Genomic DNA, 22,043 nt, shown 5'->3' with positions numbered 1-22,043 from the left:
AACCCCAGACAAGTCAGGAATGAGTTGAGCTGCCAGGGCCTCACCCTGCAACACCTGAAGTAGATGTCAAGCTTCAACGGGGGGATCTCAAAAGGGAGAGCACAGCTTGTTGGTCCCTGGCTGGGAGGGATAGAAGACTTTTAGCTCTCATGGGAGAGCTGGCTGGGGTTGGGAAGTGAGAAAGATTGCTTCTATCAGATGTAGGCCTACACCAGTCCAGGTGGAATATCAGCATGAACTCTCTTCTTCCTTTGCAGAGCCTGGGTGGGGTGAAGAGTCTGCTGAGGAGTCAGCCCCGGAGGGGTGGAAGAGTGTGTGTTTTTGTGTGTTTAGTTTGGACTTTGAGTACCTTGGAAAGGTTGGAACTGGCATGACTTTGCTGTAGGGCTAAATGGTCTTGAGTTGGAAAATGGAGGAGGATGGGTGGATTAGCTGGAGACCAGGAAGAAAACAGAGGCAGCGCCATTGCCATGCTGTGCCATGCTGGTAGGCAGCATGGAGGAAGGATATAGCCACAGTATATGTGTATCTAGAGAGACAGAGAGAGGGTGAGAGAGAATGTGTCTCTGTCTGTCTGGTTGGAGAGGTGTAGAAAAATTGTTTATGAAGTTGGATCTTTGGTCAATCACTGTGTATCTGGGAAACCTGTATGTTATGATTGGTTTATATTTTACATGTCTGCAATTCTATTGCCATCCTGAGCAAAAATCAGTGTTGACAGCCTTTCTGTATTCTTCCTTTAAGAGGTGGGGAGGAGCAGAATGCACAGACCCCATGAAATAATACAATGCCTCTAGCAATGGTTATCAATTATTGTGCCCAGCTGGTAAAGCAGAGCCTAATGTGCACAGGTCAGTTGGAAGAAATAATCTCATTCTGTCCTCTAGATCCTGTCTCTCTATTTCTGGAGACGGCAACAGTATGCACGGTGGTTAGGCAGGACAGAGTGAATTACTGTGAATTCTTCAATTATAAGCAAATAGCTGCACAATCTCTGAACTTCCTATGTATGTGTATCTTTCATACACACTCAGTAACAGAAACACTACAGTGTAACCTGGCCGTAAGTGATTATACAATAATATACAAAAATACTTTTTCACATTTGATTTTCTATAGCCCTTTTAAAATAGTTTAATCATCTCCAGTAAGAATTATATTCAAATTTGTGTTTTGATTTCTGCTGAAACCTCAGTAGTATCCACCTCAAGCTTTTATGTTGTCATCAAACGTAATTTAAAAAAAAAGAAAGCAGAGAGATTAGCTCTCATTCCCAGGATGCAGCTTTCATCTTAAACTTCAGAATTGCTTTATTGATTTCTGGTCTTTGTGAATCCTGATACTGTGTCTGCTTGGGCGTACACACAGACTGTAACCTTACCAACCTCTTTCTGCTGGAGCAGAAAGTACAATGCAAAGACTAGTCATCAAAGAAGATTCCATGAACTTAATTTCTTGTTAATCATTCTCTTCCTATGGTATGACATACTTTTTGCTGGTTTAGTTTTATTATTTCTTGATATTTTTTTTTATTTTTATTTTTTATGTTGCTCATGGCTATTTACCTAGTTAGTGTATTTTCTTGTCATTACATTTCTTTAGGGCATTTGGGCAATATAATTATTTTACGTCCTTACTTTTTTCCCTCCAGTTTGATCTAGAATCTTTGTATGGATCATAGAAATGTAGAGCTGAAAGGCACCTCAAGTGGCCATCAAGTCCAGCCCCATGTGCTGAGGCAGGACCAAGAAAATGTAGACCATCCCTGATAGGTGTTTGTTTAACTTGTTCTTAAAAACCTCCAATGATGGGTATTCCACAACCTTTCTGGGAAGCCTGTTCCAAAACTTAAATCCCCTTCAAGTTAGAAAGTTTTTCCTAATATCTAAACTAAATCAGCCTTGCTGCAGACTAATCCCATTAGTTCTTGTCCTTCCCTCAGTGGCCATGGAGAACAATTAAGATACATTGCCTGAGTTTTTAAAAAGGTGCTGAATGCTCCTAACTCCAGTTGAAGTCTCATCTTAAAGTCAGATCTACAGCCTTGCTTGTTCTTACGTCCCTATTTTTCTGTTTGTGGATCTGCATCCATAGCACAAGACTTCCTATAGCTATACTGCGGCTGCGTTTTCCTGAAGTCCAGCTACTGTGCCAATCAGGATCTGCTTCTATTAGTTAGGTCAGAGCTATTTCTAAAAATCACAGGGTGTCGTTTTTGGCTTAATTTTTTTTTAATTAATTTTAAAAGTCATTTAATATAAAAGAGAATGGTAAATTATTAAGTGAGTTCAGTAAAACATTAAAAAGAAATCTGTAGAATACAAATGCAGAAATATAATCATAAATATTTAACAATTCAAAACTAGACTAGAAAAGGGCCTAGGAAAAATTTAATGTTAGAGCATGAAGTTGTCTGACTCAAGACCTGGTATTTCCTCTCCTGTGAGATTATTCATATAGCTTGTAGTTGATGTCGTTTTGCCTTCATTTTCAAAGGAACCCAAGGGAATTAGGCACCCAGTGCACACTGAACTTTAGTGTGAGCTGGGCACCTAACTTCTTTGGGTTCCATTGTAAATTCCAGACTTTAGGTGGCCAAAAGAATGCTTGGCCCCTCATAGACCATAGAAAAGGCATGATCTTTCCCCAGAGAGTTTACAGACATGGTGCAAAAGTGATAAGAACAGATAACGTTTGGGCGGAGTATTAAAAAAATATCTATGGCATGTGATACTATTTATGCTAACCTTTTGCTTGATTGCCAGAGTTTCAGAACTGAACGCTGAACTGTATATTGTTGTTCTAAGCGCCATTAATAAAATAAATGCACCAACTTCCAGTTGTATTTAAAATGGACTGTTATAATAAAAATGTCCTTCACATTTTCATATCTTCAGATTGATTTTAAAATGTGCCTGCCCAAAGATTTCGGTTGATGTATTAAAACATATCTTTTTTTTCCCCCTCACCCCAGATTGGTGTCTTGGCTGTCTAGAGTCCCAAACACTTCAGGTCCTGATGGGGGACTCAGGATCAAGACGTTCAACTCTAGTGTCTCGACTGCCAATATTCAGGAGAAGTATTAGTCGAAGACATGACTCCCTTCCTTCCTCACCTAGCTCCATTAATACTGTGGGTGTCCATAGCTCCTCTCCCTCCAGCACCAACTCAAGCTCAGGTAGCACAGGCAAGCGAAGGAGCATATTCCGCACACCTTCCATCAGCTTCCACAACAAGAAGGGGAGTGAACAGAAGTCTGAATCTGCAAGCCAGAATGTAAATATTTCAAATGGTGCTCAGTCAACTCACAACAATTTCCAAAAACCGAGCTTGGAAGAACATGTTAAAAGCAGAGGGAGGCATTCAGTTGGTTTCGGCAGTTCACGGAGCAAGAAGATAACAAGATCTTTGACGGAGGACTTTGAAAAGGGGAAAGAGCCATCAAGTAATAAGAATGTCTTTATAAATTGCATACGTTCTGGAAAAAACGAGGGCGATGACTCTGGCTTTATAGAGGAGCAAAGTAGACGATCTATTAAGGAATCCTCACGGAAACTTCTCCCGAAATCTTTCTCATCACACTACAGGTTTTCAAAGCCAGTCCCCCAGAGCCAGTCAGTTTCCTGTGTACAACAGTCTGGATGCTTGTTGGAGATTAAACCATATGTTGAAAGCGACCCTGTAACAGTAAGGTCCTCTCCATCATGTTCTGCTGAGATAACAGAATGTGCAGGAAGTTCTTTGCAATCACCTCAACTTTCTGCAGACCTCACCACAGTCCAGACCCCTTCGGAATTTTTAGCCTTGACCGAAGATTCTTTCTCAGAAGTTGATGTGGTGCCCAGTAGTGGAAACACGGCACCACACACAGAGAACTTTGACAATAATACTTCTACCTCTCAGATTTTCCTCAGTCCTGTTGTTGCTTATGTGAGGAAAACAGATCATGTAGAAAGTACTTCCCTGTCTGCTGTTATATCTCCTGTGAATCATACAAGCTTTTGTAGTACTGAATCAAATACCTTACCTAAAAATACTGCTGCTAATCAAACACAAGTATTATTGCAAATTACTGAACTTCCTGTTAAAGATGCTGGGCACATAGGAGAAATTAACTCAGCAGATGCACAGTTAGAAACGTTTGTGTTACATCATGAAGAAAAAACAGTGGAATGCTCTCCAAAGGCTAGTGGATTATGTGGGGACCAACATGAAATAACGTTATCTGAGTACATTAGAGAAACAATTCCTGTAACAGAATCGAAGATTATTCCCTCCTCCTCTGAATCCCGATCCTTTAAAACACAAAAGGGACATGAAATAAATCATTCTAAAGGTACGTCACATGGATTTTTGCCTTGATTCTCCTGAAAAAGGTGTTCAAAATTGTAAAGTAGCTTTACACATTTGCAGTATTGTAAACCCCAAAAGTGAAAGAGCCAAAATTGTGCTTTTGTTTTCCAAAGGTTAAATCCATGTTTTTTATCTGTCTTCTAATTTTTAGCTTACTCGGCCAACTCTCAATGTGTGTGACGGTGATAGAGTTGTCAACTCTTGCAAATTTATGAGTAAAGTAATTTTGGACAATGAATCTCTTGATTTTGGGAGGGCTGTGTTTGTGTGTGAGAGGGGTGGGGGAATCTTGCTCATGATTTTTGATCTTCTGAGGTTGGCAATACTGGAGACAACCATAAAACACTAGGCAGCAGGATACATGGTTTCTGTTCCTGGCTGTGGGAGCAGGCGGTGGTCTAGTGGTTGCAAATGGCATAGCCCAATGCAGCAGTGCCCCTGTTTGGGTCATCTGGAGACATGGAACCTCAGATCACTGATTGTAAAAGCATGACCTTGTGGTACTTGAGCTGAAGAATCACATCTTTTAGGATGAAGTATAGCAAAGTCAAAAACTCTAGGGATATGTTTACACTGGAATAAAAAACCTGGGGCACCGAGTCTCAGAGCCTGGTTCAGTTGATTGAGGTTCATGGGGCTTCGCCTGCAAGGCTAAATAATGCAATGTAGACATTCAGACTCTGAGACCTACCACACTCACCAGGTTTAAGAACCCAGGCTCCAGCCTGAGCCCAAATGTCTACACTGTAATTTTTAGCCCCACAGCCTGAACCCTGCTGGCCCGAATCAGCTGACCCAGGCCAAGTGCAGGTGTTTTGTTCCAGTATAGATGCACCATAAGTGTAGTCTAACTGTGAGAGGGTGACATGGTAAGGGGTGGCCAATCTTGGTATAGCGGGGGGCAGGGCGGTGCGGCATTCCGCGGGGGGGGCTGCTCTGGCGGCGAGCGGTGCTCGGCGGGGGGGGCGGCGCGGGGCGGGACGCTCGGGGGGGGGTTCCGGCAGCGCGGCGCTCGGTGGGGGGCGGCGGGCTCCAGCGGCGCGGCACTTGGCGGGTGGGCGGCGCGGGGTGCGGCGCGGCACTCAGGGGGGGGGGGGGGCCGGGGGGGTGGGCTCGGCAGGGTGGCGCTTTTTTTTGCTGCTTGGGGCAGCAAAAAAGTTAGAGCTGGCCCTGCCCCTGGGCTGCCGGCGGCGCGCTGACCTGGGGAACCCCTGGGCTGCCTGCCGGCAGCTCAGACTCCCTCTCCCTCCCAGCGCAGCGGCCACTGTAAAAAAACAAACAAAAAAAAATTGGGGGCGCTGCTTTTTGGCACCCCCAAATCTTGGCGCCCTAGGCAACCACCTAGTTGGCCTAAATGGTAGTACCGGCCCTGCTGCCAAACAATACTTGAGTTGCACAGTTAGTCTGTCTGAGCAGCACAGAGTAACTGAGTCCCCACTGTAGTAATAGCTCCAGTGCCAGCAGCTTCAACCCACATACTCCCTGACAGATGAGTTTAAAGCACCGCCTAACCCAAGCCAGAGATTTTTGTGTGTGCAAAGGAGTCATGTTAGGGGCAGCATTCAGGTTATTCCATGAGCTAACACTGAATGAAGACAAGCCCATTGTCTTTTTGTTGTTGTTGTGATTTTACCATCGCACTTTCCTATTGAAAAACAAGAGTAAAAAAAAAAAAAAAAAAAAGTTATTTCTCTTCCTTTGATGGTGTGAAGTTAAAAAATTCATTTAAAATGAAAAATTGTCTGACTATTTAAGGAAAAAAGTGAAACTATGTGCACGATGCTGTCAAATATACACATTAAATGGAACAAATAGAGAAACATATTTCAAATACAGCAATCTTACATTGTGTATTACGTGATGAGGTAAAAACAGTAGTTAGTGATTTTTTTTTTTAGTGTTCACTGTGCAAGATCAGTACAAAACATTTATGTGGATTAAACAAAATTCAAAGGAAATTATTAATGCCAAGCAAAACACATTTTACTTGATGGGGTATCACACTAGACTAGAAATTGATTGCATGCGCCAATATGGCAAGTGTGTATACTTATACAATAATAAAGATATATTTAAAAAAATCTTGGACTAACATCAGCACATTCTGCAATAAAAAAAGGAGGAAGGGTTTTCTAGAACCACAAGGTTTGCTGTGCTATTGTGCTACTCCCATCGTTAAAATCCCTCCTCTGCTTCCACATGCGTGAAAATTAAGGCTGTCAAGTGATTAAAAAAATTAATCATGATTAATCGCACTGTTAAACAATAATAGAATACCATTTATTTAAATATTTTTGGATGTTTTCTACATTTTTCAAATATACTGATTTTTCAATTGCAACACTGAATACAAAGTGTACAGTGCTCACTTTATATTCATTTTTGATTACAAGTATTTTCACCATAAAAAAACAAAAGAAATAGTATTTTTCAATTCACCTAATACAAGTAGTGTAGTGCAATCTCTTTATCATGAAAGTTGAACTTACAAATGTAGAATTATATGCAAAACAACTGTATTCAAAAATAAAACAATGTAAAATTTTAGTGCCTGCAAGACCATACAGTCCTACTTCTTGTTCAGCCAATTGCTCAGACAAACAAGTTTGTTTACATTTGCAGGAGATAATGCTGCCAGCTTCTTGTTTACAGTGTCACCTGAAAGCGAGAACAGGTGTTCTCAGGGCACTGTTGTAGCTGGCGTTGCAAGATATTTATGTGCCAGATGCCCTAAAGATTCATATATCCTTTGATGCTTCAAACACCATTCCAGAGGACATGCTTCTATAGTGATGACGGATTCTGCTCGATAACAATCCAAAGCAGTGTAGACCGACGTATGTTCATTTTCATCATCTGAGTCAGATGCCGCCAGCAGAAGATTGATTTTCTTTTTTGGTGGTTTGGGTTTTGTAGTTTCCGCATTGGAGTGTTGCTCTTTTAAGACTTCTGAAAGCATGCTCCACACCTCATCTCTCTCAGATTTTGGAAGACACTTCAGATTCTTAAACCTTGGGTCAAGTGCGATAGCTATTTTTAGAAATCTCACATTGGTACCTTTGTGTTTTGTCAGATCTGCAGGGAAAGTGTTCTTAAAATGATCAACATGTGCTGGGTCATCATCCGAGACGGCTATAACATGAAATATATGACCGAATGAGGGTAAAACAGAGCAGGGGACATAAAATTCTCACACAAAGAGTACAGTCACAAATTTAATTAACGCATTATTTTTTTAACGAGCGTCATCAGCATGGAAGCATGTCCTCTGGAATGGTGGCTGAAGCATGAAGGAGCATATGAATGTTTAGCATATTTGTCACGTAAATACCTTGCAATGCCGACTACAAAAGTGCCATGCAAATGCTTGTTCTTACTTTCTGGTGACATTGTAAATAAGAAGAGGCCAGCATTATCTCCTGTAAATGTAAACAAACTTGTTAGTCTGAGCGATTAGCTGAACAAGAAGTAGGACTGAGTGGACTTGTAGGCTCTGAAGTTTTACATTATTTTGTTTTTGAGTGCAGTTATGCAACAACAAAAATTCTACATTTGTAAGTTGCACTTTTATGACAGAGATTGCATTACAGTACAGTGAAACCCCGCTATAACGTGATGATTGGGGTCCAAAAAATTAGATCGCGATAAATGTGGGGTCGCGGTATCGCGGGGTTACAAAAATTTCAAGCTGGTCAATTTCTCTTGGGCAGAAAACGACTTGCATTCGCGAACTGCCCATAACAGTAACTGAAAGGGTGCAGCTCCAGCAGCGGGGGCTCTCAGCCATGCAGCGAGAGAGGGAAACACTTGGGGAGAGCAGGGGAGACGTGCAGGAGGCAGAGGAAGAGTGAGGAGCAGCTGGGGAGGAGAATGGCTCTCCTTGTCAAAAGGAGAAGTGAGGGTACGGGGGGAAGAGGCAGTGGGGAAGGCACATTTTCTTTTTCTTTTTTTTTTTTTTTTGCTTCGGCTGTGCCCCCGCTGCTTTTTTTTATTTATTTATTTTTTGCTTGGGGCAGCCGGATCCACCTTATGTGTTATATCTGAATTCGTTATCGCGGGGCGCGTTATAGCGGGGTTTCACTGTATTTGTATGTGGTGAATTGAAAAATACTATTTTTTCTGTTCATCATTTTTACTGTGCAAATATTTATAATAAAAAATAATGTACACTTTGATTTCAGTTACAACATAGAATACAGCATATATGAAAACGTAGAAAAAAAATCCAAAATATGTAGTACATTTCAATTGGTATTTTATTGTTTAACAGTATGATTAAAACTGTGATTAATTTTTTAAATCACGTTTAATTTTTTTGAGTTAATCGCGTGAGTTGACTGGGTGTAACCGACAGCCCTACTGAAAATCTAATCCTTCTCATCTTATCCAACATAGTCATTTATCTGGGGCTGGGAGTTGGGATTCAGCTTCCCAGCTGCAGAACAGATGAATGTGTCTGTCAGGTTATCTTGCTTTGGTTTGGACAGCTGTGGAGCAGAAGTGGGAAAGCAGGATGGAGGCCCAGACCAGTATGTCTGCCCTTCATACACTGATATTAAATGAAGCTCCAGTCCTGAAATGGGTGACTTCCCACCATGCAGGCAAGTGTGTAAGGCATGATGTTAAAAGTCATGTTTGCCTGGAACCCTTAGAAGCCTGGTAGGGGCTGTGGGCAGCTGGTGCCTGAGACTGCCTTGAAGAACAGTGGAAGACAATTAAGTTCTCTGCACTAGTGGATTAACTGGGAATAGTTCCTGCATTTGGGGACGGGTGTGTGTGTGTGCAACAGTTGAGCAGAGCAGTGCCCTAATATGCTAAGAGTTAAACAGAGAAAGGGTGGAGGGAGTTCTGCATCTTGGGAAATTGTGGACTGGTCCACCGGCTGGACATACAAAACTAGACCCCTGGGTAAAGCCCAGTAGATGGTCTAGTCTTGGCCTGAGAATTTTACATACTTTCTAGTACAAACATCACAGCTCTGTAGTAAATAGTTGAATAGCTGCCACTCAGCATAAGTGTTTGAAGCAATGTGACTTTTTTCTGAAGAAAATACTTTTTGTGAATACTTGCATGTAAATGCTGATTTCTTCTCTATTATAGTTAATCTTGCAAGTAGTTTCAGTCCTTACCGAGAAGGCAGACTTATAGAGAAGCGCCTGAGATCCTCATCAGAAGGCAATGCTGGAAGCAGCAGGATGATCTTAAAACCAAAGGACGGAAACACAGAAGATCTTCATAGCTTGCGGAAGCAGACAGCAGGCTCGTCATCTTCAAAAATGAACAGCCTGGTGAGTGCATTCTTACAGATACATGTTTTTGCAATGGCTTTCATTTCTGTAGTGATTATATGTTTTTGCTTCTAATGACTATTTTAAGTGTGATAGAACACAACAACTGTATAGGAATACAAAGCCTTATCCAATGCTGGGATATAAAGTACAATACAGCACTCAAAACTATAAGATACTTTTCAGACCATAACCTCAGATTGTAGTCAACACCAAGTATTTCAAAAGTCTGTGTAACTTTCTGTTGTGGATTTTTTTGCAGTTGTTATGCAGTGTTCGTATGGCTGGGGATTTCAGGTGGGAACTTCTGGAAAACTTATGATTACCAAATGCTTAGTATTAAAAAAGGAAATAAGTTCAAATACTGGAAGGGGAAAAAAGTAGTGCAGTAGTTGTAATTTTAAGTTTATAGTGCCTGATTCTTCAGCAGTTTCATGCTGATGTGACTCTTACTTCAAGGAGTCACACTGACATACACCTAATGTAACTCAATGGAGAATCGGGCCGTAGTCATGTGAAAAGTAAATCACATATAAGAAGGCAAGACTAATTTCAAAGGGCTGAATGCTCCCCTTCCATAAACAAACCAGTGGCGGGGGGAAAATGCTCAAAATTCAGGATAGAGAATCTGTTTTTTGAGAATCCTTCCTCCCCCACTTCAGGATGGGAAGTTGAAAACAAGTATGTTGTCTAAAACCATTATAGAAGATTACTTTTTGAGTCCTGCTTTGAGGTGAAGGGGTGGTAAAAGGAGCCTGTTGACTTTTAAAGTTGTCTGCCTTCTTGTAGTCAGTGAGGGTAAAGAACTTAAGGTGAGTGTAATGTACTCTCATGCTTACTCAAGACAATAAGGAGAAGTGTAGAACATGATGCTGCATGCTGAACAAGCTGCAAGCAATGGACAAGTTATGGTTGATAGAGGAAATAACAAAATAAGTCTTGAGCTCAGATAGGTTGCTGTTGTGAGATTGTGAAGGGTTAAATAAGGATTCATCCTATATAAATATCTGACACACAACTTGCCATGAAGAGTATGTGAGAAAGCAACTCCAAGATTCTCCATCCTACTCACCACTTCTGCACATGTCCCTCAATAAGCATGGACATAAAAGAGGAAAATCATCCTCACTATGACCACTACACTGCAGTTAGAGTTAGGGTCCCAGTTGGGATGTCTACAAAGATTACCAGACTATCAGGATTGAACACAATCACCCTTTGAAGGTAGGGTTTTTTGCAGGGCTGTGGATTAATCCAGATTGACACCGACATGTAAAAGGGCTCTAGCTGCACATTCCTTCCACATAGTTTACAAACTGTAATGTCAAAAATGCAACAAATAGACCAAACTATCAAGGGCAACTTCTGTGATTCCCCACAGCTTTCTGGCTTCTGGCTAACCCAACCCCCTTGATTCTTTTCCTTCTGAGATGAACTAAATTAACCTCCAGCTGGGAGTGTCTCCCAGAGCTGACCCTGAGCCCTGTTTGATAATTAACTTCTGGAACAACAGAGGATTGTCTGTCTCAGCAGGACTCCTACAGATATTGCTGAGACAGAAGGTAATGCCGATTTTTAGGCACTCCACCTGGGGGCACCCAAAGACCGGTACAGTGTCACAGTCTGCTCCATCTGGCTAGCAAACTGAATTTGCCATTTCAAAATGAGGGAACAATTGCGCGCTATGTCAGCATTGAAGGTAACCTTATTTGCTGATGACCTCTGCACAGCTTAAGAATTTTCTGTTTTGTATGTGCCTGGCTGGGGTCGTCTTGAGTGCTTGACAGAGAAAATAGAAAGAACGGTTGGGTTATCTGACTCTCACATGAATGCTTGCCTCTACACACGCTTTGTATAGCCTATGCAACATTTATTAGCTAAACTTGACCTACAAGAACATCAAGAACTTTTCAGTGTGTATGTGTGCGTTTTTTCTCCTCTGTAGCATTCACCAACTGTTTTGATTCATTATTATTTAATTTATTTCATAGCATCTGAAAGAGCACTAGGCAACAATAAAGCCAAACATTTTCTGCATGTCTCCCTATTATCCTTTCTAAGCAGTTTGTACAAATGATCTGATATAGAAATGCAAAACCTATATCTACAGGAAAACGCTACTAATGCACACCAGTGAAATACTACACCCAGAGAAACATAGTAGAGTGTTGAATGGCTAGATAGCTGAAGTGATTTCTCTGTAATTAAAGAGAATAGTTACAGCATGTCTGTCACTTATCCCGGGTAGTTTGCATTCAAAAAAGCAACAAATAAATCAGATGTTTAAAAAACAGGACATTCTTAAATTGAAAATGTTTTTATACATCACGATAAGTGTGCCTAGTGCTTTACAGACAAACTAAAGAGCTTACTAACTATAGAGCCAGTCCTTCAAACACTTAGGGACATGCTTAACTGTCCTCTCATTGAAGTGGAAGTGTGCAAGTGAGTAAAATTAAGCGTGTGCATAATGATTTGCAGGATCAGGACCGAGTCATTAACCAGATCTTCTTTTCAGTTACGTAGTTGGCTGGTTGCTGATGTCTGAATGTGAGGTTTCACTTGAGTCTTATTCTTAGCCATGTCACTATGTGGGTGGCAACATCTTATCGTCATCTCCCTAAACAATAAGTGGGATTTTGTTTGTTGTTGCATTTTTTTAATTTGAATCGGAAATTCAAATCTTTTTGTATTTACTCTAGCAAGATGATCTCCAAATTGATTAGTGATCATTCTCTGTTCATTTACTACAATCATATATCCAGTGCATTCAGATCAGTTGTAGAGTGGTTTTATGCACTGAAGGCAGAATACCATAACGTGAAAATCCCCTGTACTTAATGCTTAGCAGTCATTATATAGTAACACAAACATTAGCTATAATATCATATATAAAATATAATATTCAGGCTTTTTAGCTGCCTCAGAATGTTTATATATAGGCTAAAAAGCCTGAATATAAAAAAAATGAGAAAAGACTTGAAGAAGAAAAAAAAGGGTGGGGTATCCAAGAAACTTGTTGTGACGGGTTGGATCACAGAAACCCCCTTGGGGCTGCCAACTGATGTGCCTTGACTACTTCTGACCCTGCTTTCCCTGCCAGCTTGGGACTCCAGAACCCTGCCTGGTTGTGCCAGACACGCTTGCCGGCTACAAACACAGACCCAGGTCTGAACCACGTCCCACAAACTGCAGGCTTACCTGAAAGCAGCTTAAGAAGTGTTCCTGTCTCTAACATCAGATGCCCAGCTCCTAATGGGATCCAAACCCCAAATAAATCTGTTTTACCCTGTATAAGGCTTATACAGGATATAAGAACTCCTAAATTGTTTGATTTCTATAACACTGATAGAGAGAGATGCACAGCTGATTGCCTCCCTCCCCCCCCCAGTTAATTAATAAGTAAGAAGTGATTTTGTTAAATACAAAAGGTAGGGTTTAAGTGTTTCCAAGTAATAACAGAAAGAACAAAGTGAATTATCAAGCAAAATACAATAAAACACGCAAATCTAAACCTAATACAGTAAGAAGCTGAATACAGATAAAATCTCACCCTCAGAGATGTTCCAATAAGCCTCTTTTACAAACTAGCCTCCTTCTAGTCTGGGTCCAGCAATCACTCATATCCCCAGAGTTACTGTCCTTTGTTCCAGTTTCTTTTAGGTATCCTTTGGAGGTGGAGAGGCTATCTCTTGAGCCAGCTGAAGACCAAATGGAGGGGTCTCCCAGGGGTTTAAATAGACTTTCTCTTGTGGGTGGACATCCCCCCCCCCCCCCCCCCCGTGTAGAATCCCAGCTACAAGATAGAGTTTTGGAGTCACATGGGCAAGTCACATGTCCATGCATAACTCATAACTTACAGCCGTTGTTCACATGCGTTGTTCACATGCTACCTTGAACGTCCTCAAGTAGACTTCTTATGTGGATTGGAGCCTTCCAAGATCCATTGTCCATTAAGTGTTTCTTGATTGGGCACTTAACTTGCAAATTCGTTTCTAAAGAAGCTGCCCAAATGCCTTAATAAGGCTACTTAAAATCAAACAAGTACACAGCCAATATTCATAATTTCGAATACAAAAACGATATATGCATACAAATAGGATGAATATATTCAGTAGATCATAACCTTTGCAGAGATATGTTACATGGCATATGTAGCATAAAACATATTCCAGTTATGTCATTTACATTCATAAGCATATTTCCATAAAGCATTACAGAGTGCAACATCACATGTGCATGTTCACAGTAATATGCAGCTGAGCATTAAAATCCAAGAAAGAGCTCTTCAGGATACCTGTCACAAGTGGTTAACACTCAGTTCAAAGAATGTCAACAGAGAATTAATCTTAATAGTTAATATTTTCCAAGTAAAGGAGAGGGGCAAAAAGTTCCAGAAATGAATATTATTAAACAGAGTTGTGTTAAAATAATTAAAAATCCTCTCCCCTTCTATTGAGGAATCCCAAAGTATTTTACAAATATCAGTGAACAGTTACAGGCCTCTCCTCGCTCCTGTGAAGTAACAAAGAAAATCACAATTTCGTATCGTGACACTTTGGATTTCTTTCAGCAAACATTAATAAGCAGTGAGAAAATTCCAATAAGGAGAAATAGATTTGAAAAGAAATATCACTAATTTTAAGTCCCTGTGAAAGTGCCTATGCTTCCCTGATGATGGCACCATTGCTTTTCCAGTCTCCTCTGTGGAGTCAAATGATCACTACAGATAGCAATTTCTTGGCATCATATAGAAGTTGAAGAAGCTTTGTAGCTAGTAGGAGACCCTTTCCACACAATAGAAAGGAAGACCTTCAAGGCCCTTTTTGTTGTTGTCGGTAAATGACAATTTTGTGTTACTCTGCTGGGTGGCTAGGAGCCACAAGAACGGATGAGATGCTAGATTTTCAGAGAATATGAAGAAAAGGTAAAAGTAGCTACATGGACGAAGGTTTGCAAAGTTACCTCTTGGAAAGTGTTGTTTTTTCTAGACAAGTAGCTGATCAAATTTATTCTTGCACAAATATCAAGGCCTTTCTAAAGGACTCTGGCTACAAATTTGGACATCTGGGTGTCTTGAACATTGTAGGCATGTGCACCTTCACCCTCCCGCCTTACTGCTTCTCCCCAGGGTAGAATGCATTAAAATGTAGGATAGTAAAAGAATAGATTTTTTTTTTCTGTAAAGGAAAAGACAATAAGACTATTTCAAAACAGTTCATTTTATGCAAATATTTTAATTATTCTGTGATTGAAATAATGAACTGTACTACACCAGAAGTTTTAACTTGACCTCTCAGGCTATTATAAAACTTATATTTCTAATCTCAGTTTTGAATAAGAATTATTTTTGCAACATTGATTCATGTAGTGACTTACTTATGCCACAAGATGTCAATATCACACCATTTTAGTACTCTCCCCCACCCGACATATATATAATACTGAATTAGAAACGGTGAATTTACTAATACATAGTTAATAGTGCATAATATTTTAAATTGAAGGACAAGACATTTACTTTTGGAAGCTTTTAATGTTGATGAGCCAGTGCAACATGACAGAAGCTTTTCAGTGAGCGCACTGGGAACTGGTGCAATTTAAAACAAGGAGCTGTGTATTGCTACAGAACCTCTGCTCGTGAGAAAAGATGAATATTCAGCAATGTGCTAGATTAAAACAAGGCTGAAAACAGTAGCAAGCTGAAATAAGGGATAAATGATTTAGGTTGAGTTGTAGAGTGGAGAGAGCCCTGGAGTAGAGAATATGTGTGAATATAAATCCGAAGTAGAAATTGCAGAACTACCCGGTACTAACTGTGGTATGTAACCTATCGCTTAAATCAGCCTCTGTACCAAATGACTGGAGGACAGCTAATGTAACACTGTTTTTTTTAAAAGGCTCCAGAAGCGATCCTGGCAATTATAGTTTAGTAAGTCTAACTTCGGTACCAGGCAAATTGGTTGGTACTATAGTTAAGAACAGATTTACCAGACACACAGATGAATGTGGTATGTTGGGGAAGAGTCAACACGGCTTTTGTAACGGGAAATCATGCACCCCAGGGTCCCAGTCAGGATCAAGTTCTATTGTTCTAGTCACTGTACATATGTGCATGAAGAAATGGTTCTGCCCCTTGAAGTTTGTAGCCTAAAAACCCATGATGTAATTGAATTCCACATCATCTTGGGAAGGATTATACCAAAATCTTTTTCTGTGAAACTAAAAATTGGGAAGGGTGATTTTTATAAAAAATGAGTAATCAAGTTAGAAAAAAAAATTAGCCATCAGATAATTAGTTAAAAGAATTAGTCTTATCATGGAATTTATTAAAATATATTTCAAAGATATGCCCCCTCTCCAAATCCGTAACATTATTGAAGAGCAGAGCACACAATCAGCCCATCTAAAGCCAACAAAAGAACATAAACGATGGCAGATGGAAATTAGAATGGTTAAGAGAGATTTTGAAAAGCAAATAGCCAAAACAAAAAATGAATAAAAAAAAAAGTTCTTAGCGTATCAGAAGACTGAAGTCTGTGATAAAATGACTGGATCTGCTGTAATATTTGGAATTAAAGGTAACCATTAAGGTGAATAAGAATGTTACAGAGAAGCAAAATCATTTCTTTGCATTGGTCCTCACTACAGAAGGTAATGGTAAAGATAGCTATCCCCGATTTGCTCTTTGCTGGTAATAAAGATGAGGTATCCTCAGAAATGTAGTTGTCAGGAGCAATGGTGTTGAAACACTGATTTAAATAGTCACTAAGACCAGATAGCATTGGTCAGCAAAATGAACTGTTTGAAGTGGAAGGCATGTTATATTATGCCTATATTTAAAAAATAATAAGCACAAAGGGCAATTCTGGATATTAAACCAAAGCATGACACCAATACATCTTGAGCTACACTGATTGCCTCTTGGCTTCTGAGAGGAGCTTAAGGTGTTGCTTTAGACTTATAGAGCCTTAAATGACTTTGGACCATCCTACCTTACAGACTGCCTCTCTTTCCATGCAGTGCTGCACGTTTACAATTACTGTCTTATGGCATTAAATGGCCCCTTTTTTCAAGATCCTGATCAGAGAAGCCATGGCTGAATGGATACATAGAAGATTCTGGTGGTCAGGGCTGTCCATCAAGCACCACCTCCAGCAGTAGAAAATAGTTAACTTTTTCAGGTACTTCTAGAATAATATTGTAAGCCTGGCATGACATGAGTAATTAGAATATGGGTGAGGCCTCACATCTTGGGACACAGCATTAGAGAGAGAAGTGGATCAGCATGTTGGAAACAGAATGTCTGTACTAGCTAAGGGCAGGTCTTCACTACAGGGGGGGGGGTCGATTTAAGATACGCAAATTCAGCTGCGCGAATAGCGTAGCTGAATTCGACCTATTGGAGCCGACTTACCCCGCTGTGAGGACGGCGGCAAAATCAACCTCCGCGGCTCCCCGTCGACGGCGCTTACTCCCACCTCCGCTGGTGGAGTAAGAGCGTCGATTCGGGGATCGATTGTCGCGTCCCGATGAGACGCAATAATTCGATCCCCGAGAGATCAATTTCTACCCGCCGATTCAGGCGGGTAGTGTAGACCTAGCCTAAGATAAAGGGGAACACCAAGGGAAATGATAAAAGTGGATAAGTTGAGATGGTAAAGATGAGGTCAAGAGTAAGTGGTACATGGGCAGTGTGTGGACAGAGCATGCAATACAAAGATTTGTTCCTACAAAGTAACCAAGCCAGTCCCAAAACACGTGTGAAACAATGTACAGTAAATGCAATGTAATGTGTATATAAAGGAAGAGATTTCCTGTATGACTTTGGATGTGGGGTATCCCCTGTACCCACCTCCTATGCTTAAGCCTGATTGACTCAAGTGTAGTTTGATTGTGTCCCTATATAGAGATCTCAGTGACAAGTTCAGGGTCGAGCTGAGTTCTTTTGGATCAGGTCTTGGAGGCTACTGAGTGGTTAAGACAGGGGTGGGCAAAATTTTTGGCCCGAGGCCCACATCGGGGAATAGAATAGAAATTGTATGGTGGGCCATGAATGCTCACAAAATTGGGGTTGAGGAGCGGGTGGGGGTGCGGGCTCTGGGGTGGGGCTGCAGATGAGGTGTTTGGGGTGCAGGAGGGTGCTCTAGGCTGGGATCGAGGGGTTTGGAGAGCGGGGGGGATCAGGGATGAGGCAGGGGGTTGGGGCGTGGGGAGAGGCTCGGGTGCAGGCTCTGAGCGGCGCTTACCTCAAGCAGCTCCCGGAAGCAGTGGCATGTCCCTTCTCCAGCTCCTATGCGGAGGCGCAGACAGGCGGCTCTGCATGCTGCACCATCTGCAGGCACTGTCCCTGCAGCTCCCATTGGAGCACGTAGGAGCCGGAGCGGGGTCATGCCATGGCTTCCGGGAGCTGTGTGGTGCGGCCCCGACCCTGCGCCCCAGTTGAAGCACTGGAGCGGGACCGAGCCACGTGGTGCAGCTCGTGGGCCAGCTTAAAATGGCTCACGGGTCAGATTCGGCCCGCGGGCTGTAGTTTGCCCATTCCTGGGTTAAGGCCTCAGAGGCTACCCCAAAACTATGAAAACCATAGTATTATCCGTGGCAGAGGAAACATGAGAAAAATATCCATATTCCCTTAGCAGCCTCTGAACATCCCTGTGGTAGAGACACCCATATTTATCTGAATGATTATGGTCTATCTTTAACACCTGTATGTTACCTCTACTCTATCTAAATGTTCATACACTGTACATAAAGTTGTAGCTTGGGCTCTGAAGCTGCAAATTCAAAGCACTTTCTAAACAGCTATTTTTAGAGTGTGAGTCCTGCTAGCCTGAGTCTGTTGACCTGGGCTGAGAGGCTCGCTTCTGCAGGCTCTGTAGACTTACCCAATAAGGCTGCAGTTCACCTTTCATATGGAGTGGACTTGACAGGGTTTGTTTATGGCTAGTCTAGCACTGACATAATTTCTCCATTTGCACTGAGTTTGGCATCTTGTCCTTTTGTGGGAGGAAACTATGAATGCCACTTAAAACAAGAACTGTCAGGACTGCTTTGATACAAAGGCTGAACAGTGTTATCGGATTGGAAATAACTCAGTGCTTGTAGGTAAGCAGCACTTTAGACCTCATTTACTTAATTCAGCACAGGGAACACTGCCTTTCAGATACTGTTAGCATAAAAATAGTACAAACAGTGGACTGGGATTTAAGCATTTAATGTGCCTCTGATTTTTAGGTCAAGTTAACTAGAAGCTTTTCAGCTAAATACCCTGTAGGAAACAAATGTCTGTAATGTAGTATAAATTTCTTAACATATTAAGAAGTTGTCAAAAGTCAGATTGCAGCTGTTATACACTTTGAACTCATTCCCGAGATCAAGTAGCTAAGAGAAATTAATTTACATATGATTTAATGCTTATGCCCTGATGTTCTTCAAACATCCATAAAAGACACATGCATAATAATGTGTGAAAATGAAAAACCATTGTTTGTACTCTGGATTTAATTTTTCAAATTTATCACAATTTTGTTAAAAATGTGGACGGTGAATCAACTTCAGCCACATTTCTAAATTGCATTTTCAAATGGGAAATGACATTTTGTTCTGAAATCCAAATATAAGGATAACTATTTCATACCTTTTTTGCCTTAAGAATTATTATGCTTGCTTTAGAAAGAGCTGTGTGGTAACTTTTAACCGCTGGTAAAAAACAGTCATTGTCTTAGGAGAGAAAGCAACTCACAGGTGCTGGTTGCTAGGCAGGCTGGCTTACTGGGGATATCAGTGTATGGCGGGGGCTATGCAACCTTAAATCCCTGTCAGAAGGGAGTGGGATGAGGGTCCCTACCCAGAGACAGGTGATGGCTGGAGTCCTGAGAACCGACAGGACACTCCTAAACTGGACCAAGGATGGAGAATATAGGTGCATTTACCCTGAAACAGAGACAGTCACCATGTGGTGAATTTTTATTAAAAGCTGGTATCTTAACTGGTGTCTTGGAGACTGCTAGATAGAATAGTCCTCTGTGATGCTAGCTGCCCTAGTGAGAGTGTGGGATGGTGGGGGGTGTTTGCTGGCTATTTAAAGTCAACACTTCTCCATTACAGAGCTTAGTCAAGCTGCAAAGGAGATCCTAATGAGATAAGGGATCAGTTGCTACCAAACTACAGGAGTAGGGGAGGGTGGATAGATCAGGAAACTTCCCACTGACTGGACTAGTCCCCTCCCAGCTACAAGAGGTGGGGTTGAAGCCATCCTTCCTTGCCTCTACCACTGGGGATAGGAAGCCTCCCATCACCATTGTAATTGGTTTCAGGTGTGGAATAGGTGCCTCCCACCAACGCATACAGGTGACTTTTGAAAATTACATGTCCCCGTTCTAATCTTTCTTAGAGTACCACAAAATGGTGTCTCATGTTGTAGGGATGGAGTAAGTCCTGTAGGCTGCATAGCCCCAGTGGTTGACAGAGTAGGGACAGGAAATGGCATGATCACTTAGATAAGTTCTCCAGCCCCAGAGAAACTCCACAACTCACTGGCACAATGTAATTTGTTCTCCTTTGGCCAGCAAGCCTGCCTTTCCCTGGAATAGGCTGTCTCTCTATATAGCAAGACTAAGCAGACATCAGCATCTAATTTTGGTATGACCTGAACTTCTTTTGCGCTTGGTCTATCTTTTAAAAATCTAACATTTTTGATCAACTATCTGAGCAAGTTATACAAAGAGAATCTTTGCTCTGGGAGCATTAAAAGTACTTTTTGGGGCAGCGACCTTCTTTTTGTTTTATTTGTACAGCTGCTAGCAGAATGTGATCCTGATCTATAATTGGGGACTCTTACTGGAAGACAAATAATAAATAATCTTATTTCACTAAGCACTCTTCCATCTTAAAGATATTACAGGTCTTTGTGTGACAAAGTAAACAAAATATTTTAATTGGAAGAATCCAGTTATCAAAAGATCATATCACAAATCAATTCCTAATAAAGAAATCGAATGATTTGGATGACAGTTGTGCTCTAGAGGATGTGTAATGCACTCATTTTGCTTTGATTCTGGGAAGTGGACAAAGGGCTGCTGCTGTTGTTTATCTTGGAAGGTGGACTAATAGCTGATGCTATTTTGGCAGTTACTTTTTGAACAGTACTTCTGACACTAATATAGCCAAGTAATCACAAACGAGGAAAGCAGTAATTGGTGACTTCTATAAAAGAGTAGTTGGGAGGTAATTAAGAGATAATTCATTGGAGATCTAATGTAGGAGTTGATCAAATTAAACAATATTCTAATCTTCCCTGATTTATAGCATCATCTAGGTTAGATTATTCACATACATATTATGGTCTGTGTTGGTTTTATGAAAGTTTAAAGTTGTCCTAGTCTTGTATGTGGAGTTGCTAATTTAGTTAGCTTCTTCCTTTGGTTGCGCTCATAGCAATGCTAAATGTGATGGAAATTATCTTGCTGGGTTGTTCAACCTGTGTGAACGGGAAACTATTTACTTCTCTTTATCTTTTGATCAGAGGTCATATTGTTCTTTCCATCTCCACTACCTCATGTGATTGTGGATGGCACTTGCATAGCCTTATTCTCAGTTTCCATGGAAGGTAATGAAGAACCTGGCCACAGTGCAGTCTCTTTCTGCATGGTTACAGACTGAAAGCAACATAGATATTGTGACGCAGTAGGGAGCGGGGCGGATTGACTTGGGAATGTCGTGTAGTTTTACTGGGACTGTCTGCATTGGGGATGGGATAGCGGGGGATGATTTTACTTGAGAGTTACCTGAGCTTGTAACCTGAGCCAGGAAGGGGGTGGTGCCAGGTGACATCTTTGCCCAGGAAACTGGGCAAAGGGAGGGGAGGGGCTGGGGGAAGGGAGAGAGAGATGGCTGGGGGGGTGTTTTGTTCAGTCTTGGGCTGGGTGGTGAAACGCAGGGAACCCCAAAACTGGGGTCTAAGCTCCCTAACCTCCCTGCCCCTCCCCCCCAAGAAGGACTTAACGGAGTGGTCCTGGTTGTACCTACACGCTCTGCTTGGGACTGTGTTCCAACCTTCTGTTTTACTAGCTGGCTGAGAGTCACGGTGAATAGCAGGAAGAGGGGTGCAGGGCCCTGACTTCCCCCACTCCGTGACAGATATATTTTCTTCTTACCCATAAGATCCATTTTCCTTTCCTGTGCTGCAGTAAAAAGAACGTAGGCGGGGACAGCAACTCAAACACTATTGGCTCATATGGTGGAGCAGGAGTTGCTTGCATTCTTAATTCTGCTAGTTCTGCCTGGTCTCTGGCTCTCTGCAGAGCTAGCTGAATCCAAAGTAGGAGTGTCAAGAAGCATTTTTCAGTGGAAAACTAGTCTCTTGTCACTTGCAAGACCTGAAAGGAATGTCGTTCAGAA

The 22,043-nt window shown here is 41.5% G+C and overlaps 1 protein-coding gene across 3 annotated transcripts in view; it reads left to right on the top strand.

The window, feature by feature from the left end:
- CCSER1 (coiled-coil serine rich protein 1) overlaps positions 1-22,043 on the top strand; it is a 1,080,955-nt gene that overhangs the window by 109,793 nt on the left and 949,119 nt on the right. For all 3 annotated transcript variants that reach the window (XM_034771263.1, XM_034771265.1, XM_034771264.1), the window contains exons 2-3: positions 2,975-4,336; positions 9,454-9,641. In XM_034771263.1, the coding sequence (XP_034627154.1) occupies positions 3,019-4,336; positions 9,454-9,641 (1,506 nt within the window). In that variant the 5' untranslated portion in view covers positions 2,975-3,018. The remainder of the gene's footprint in view (positions 1-2,974; positions 4,337-9,453; positions 9,642-22,043) is intronic.

Source organism: Trachemys scripta, chromosome 5 (genome assembly GCF_013100865.1).
Source record: "Trachemys scripta elegans isolate TJP31775 chromosome 5, CAS_Tse_1.0, whole genome shotgun sequence".
Classification (NCBI taxonomy): domain Eukaryota; kingdom Metazoa; phylum Chordata; order Testudines; family Emydidae; genus Trachemys; species Trachemys scripta.
The sequence above is the reverse complement of the archived record's forward strand: the minus strand, read 5'-3'. Positions and strand labels throughout refer to the sequence as shown.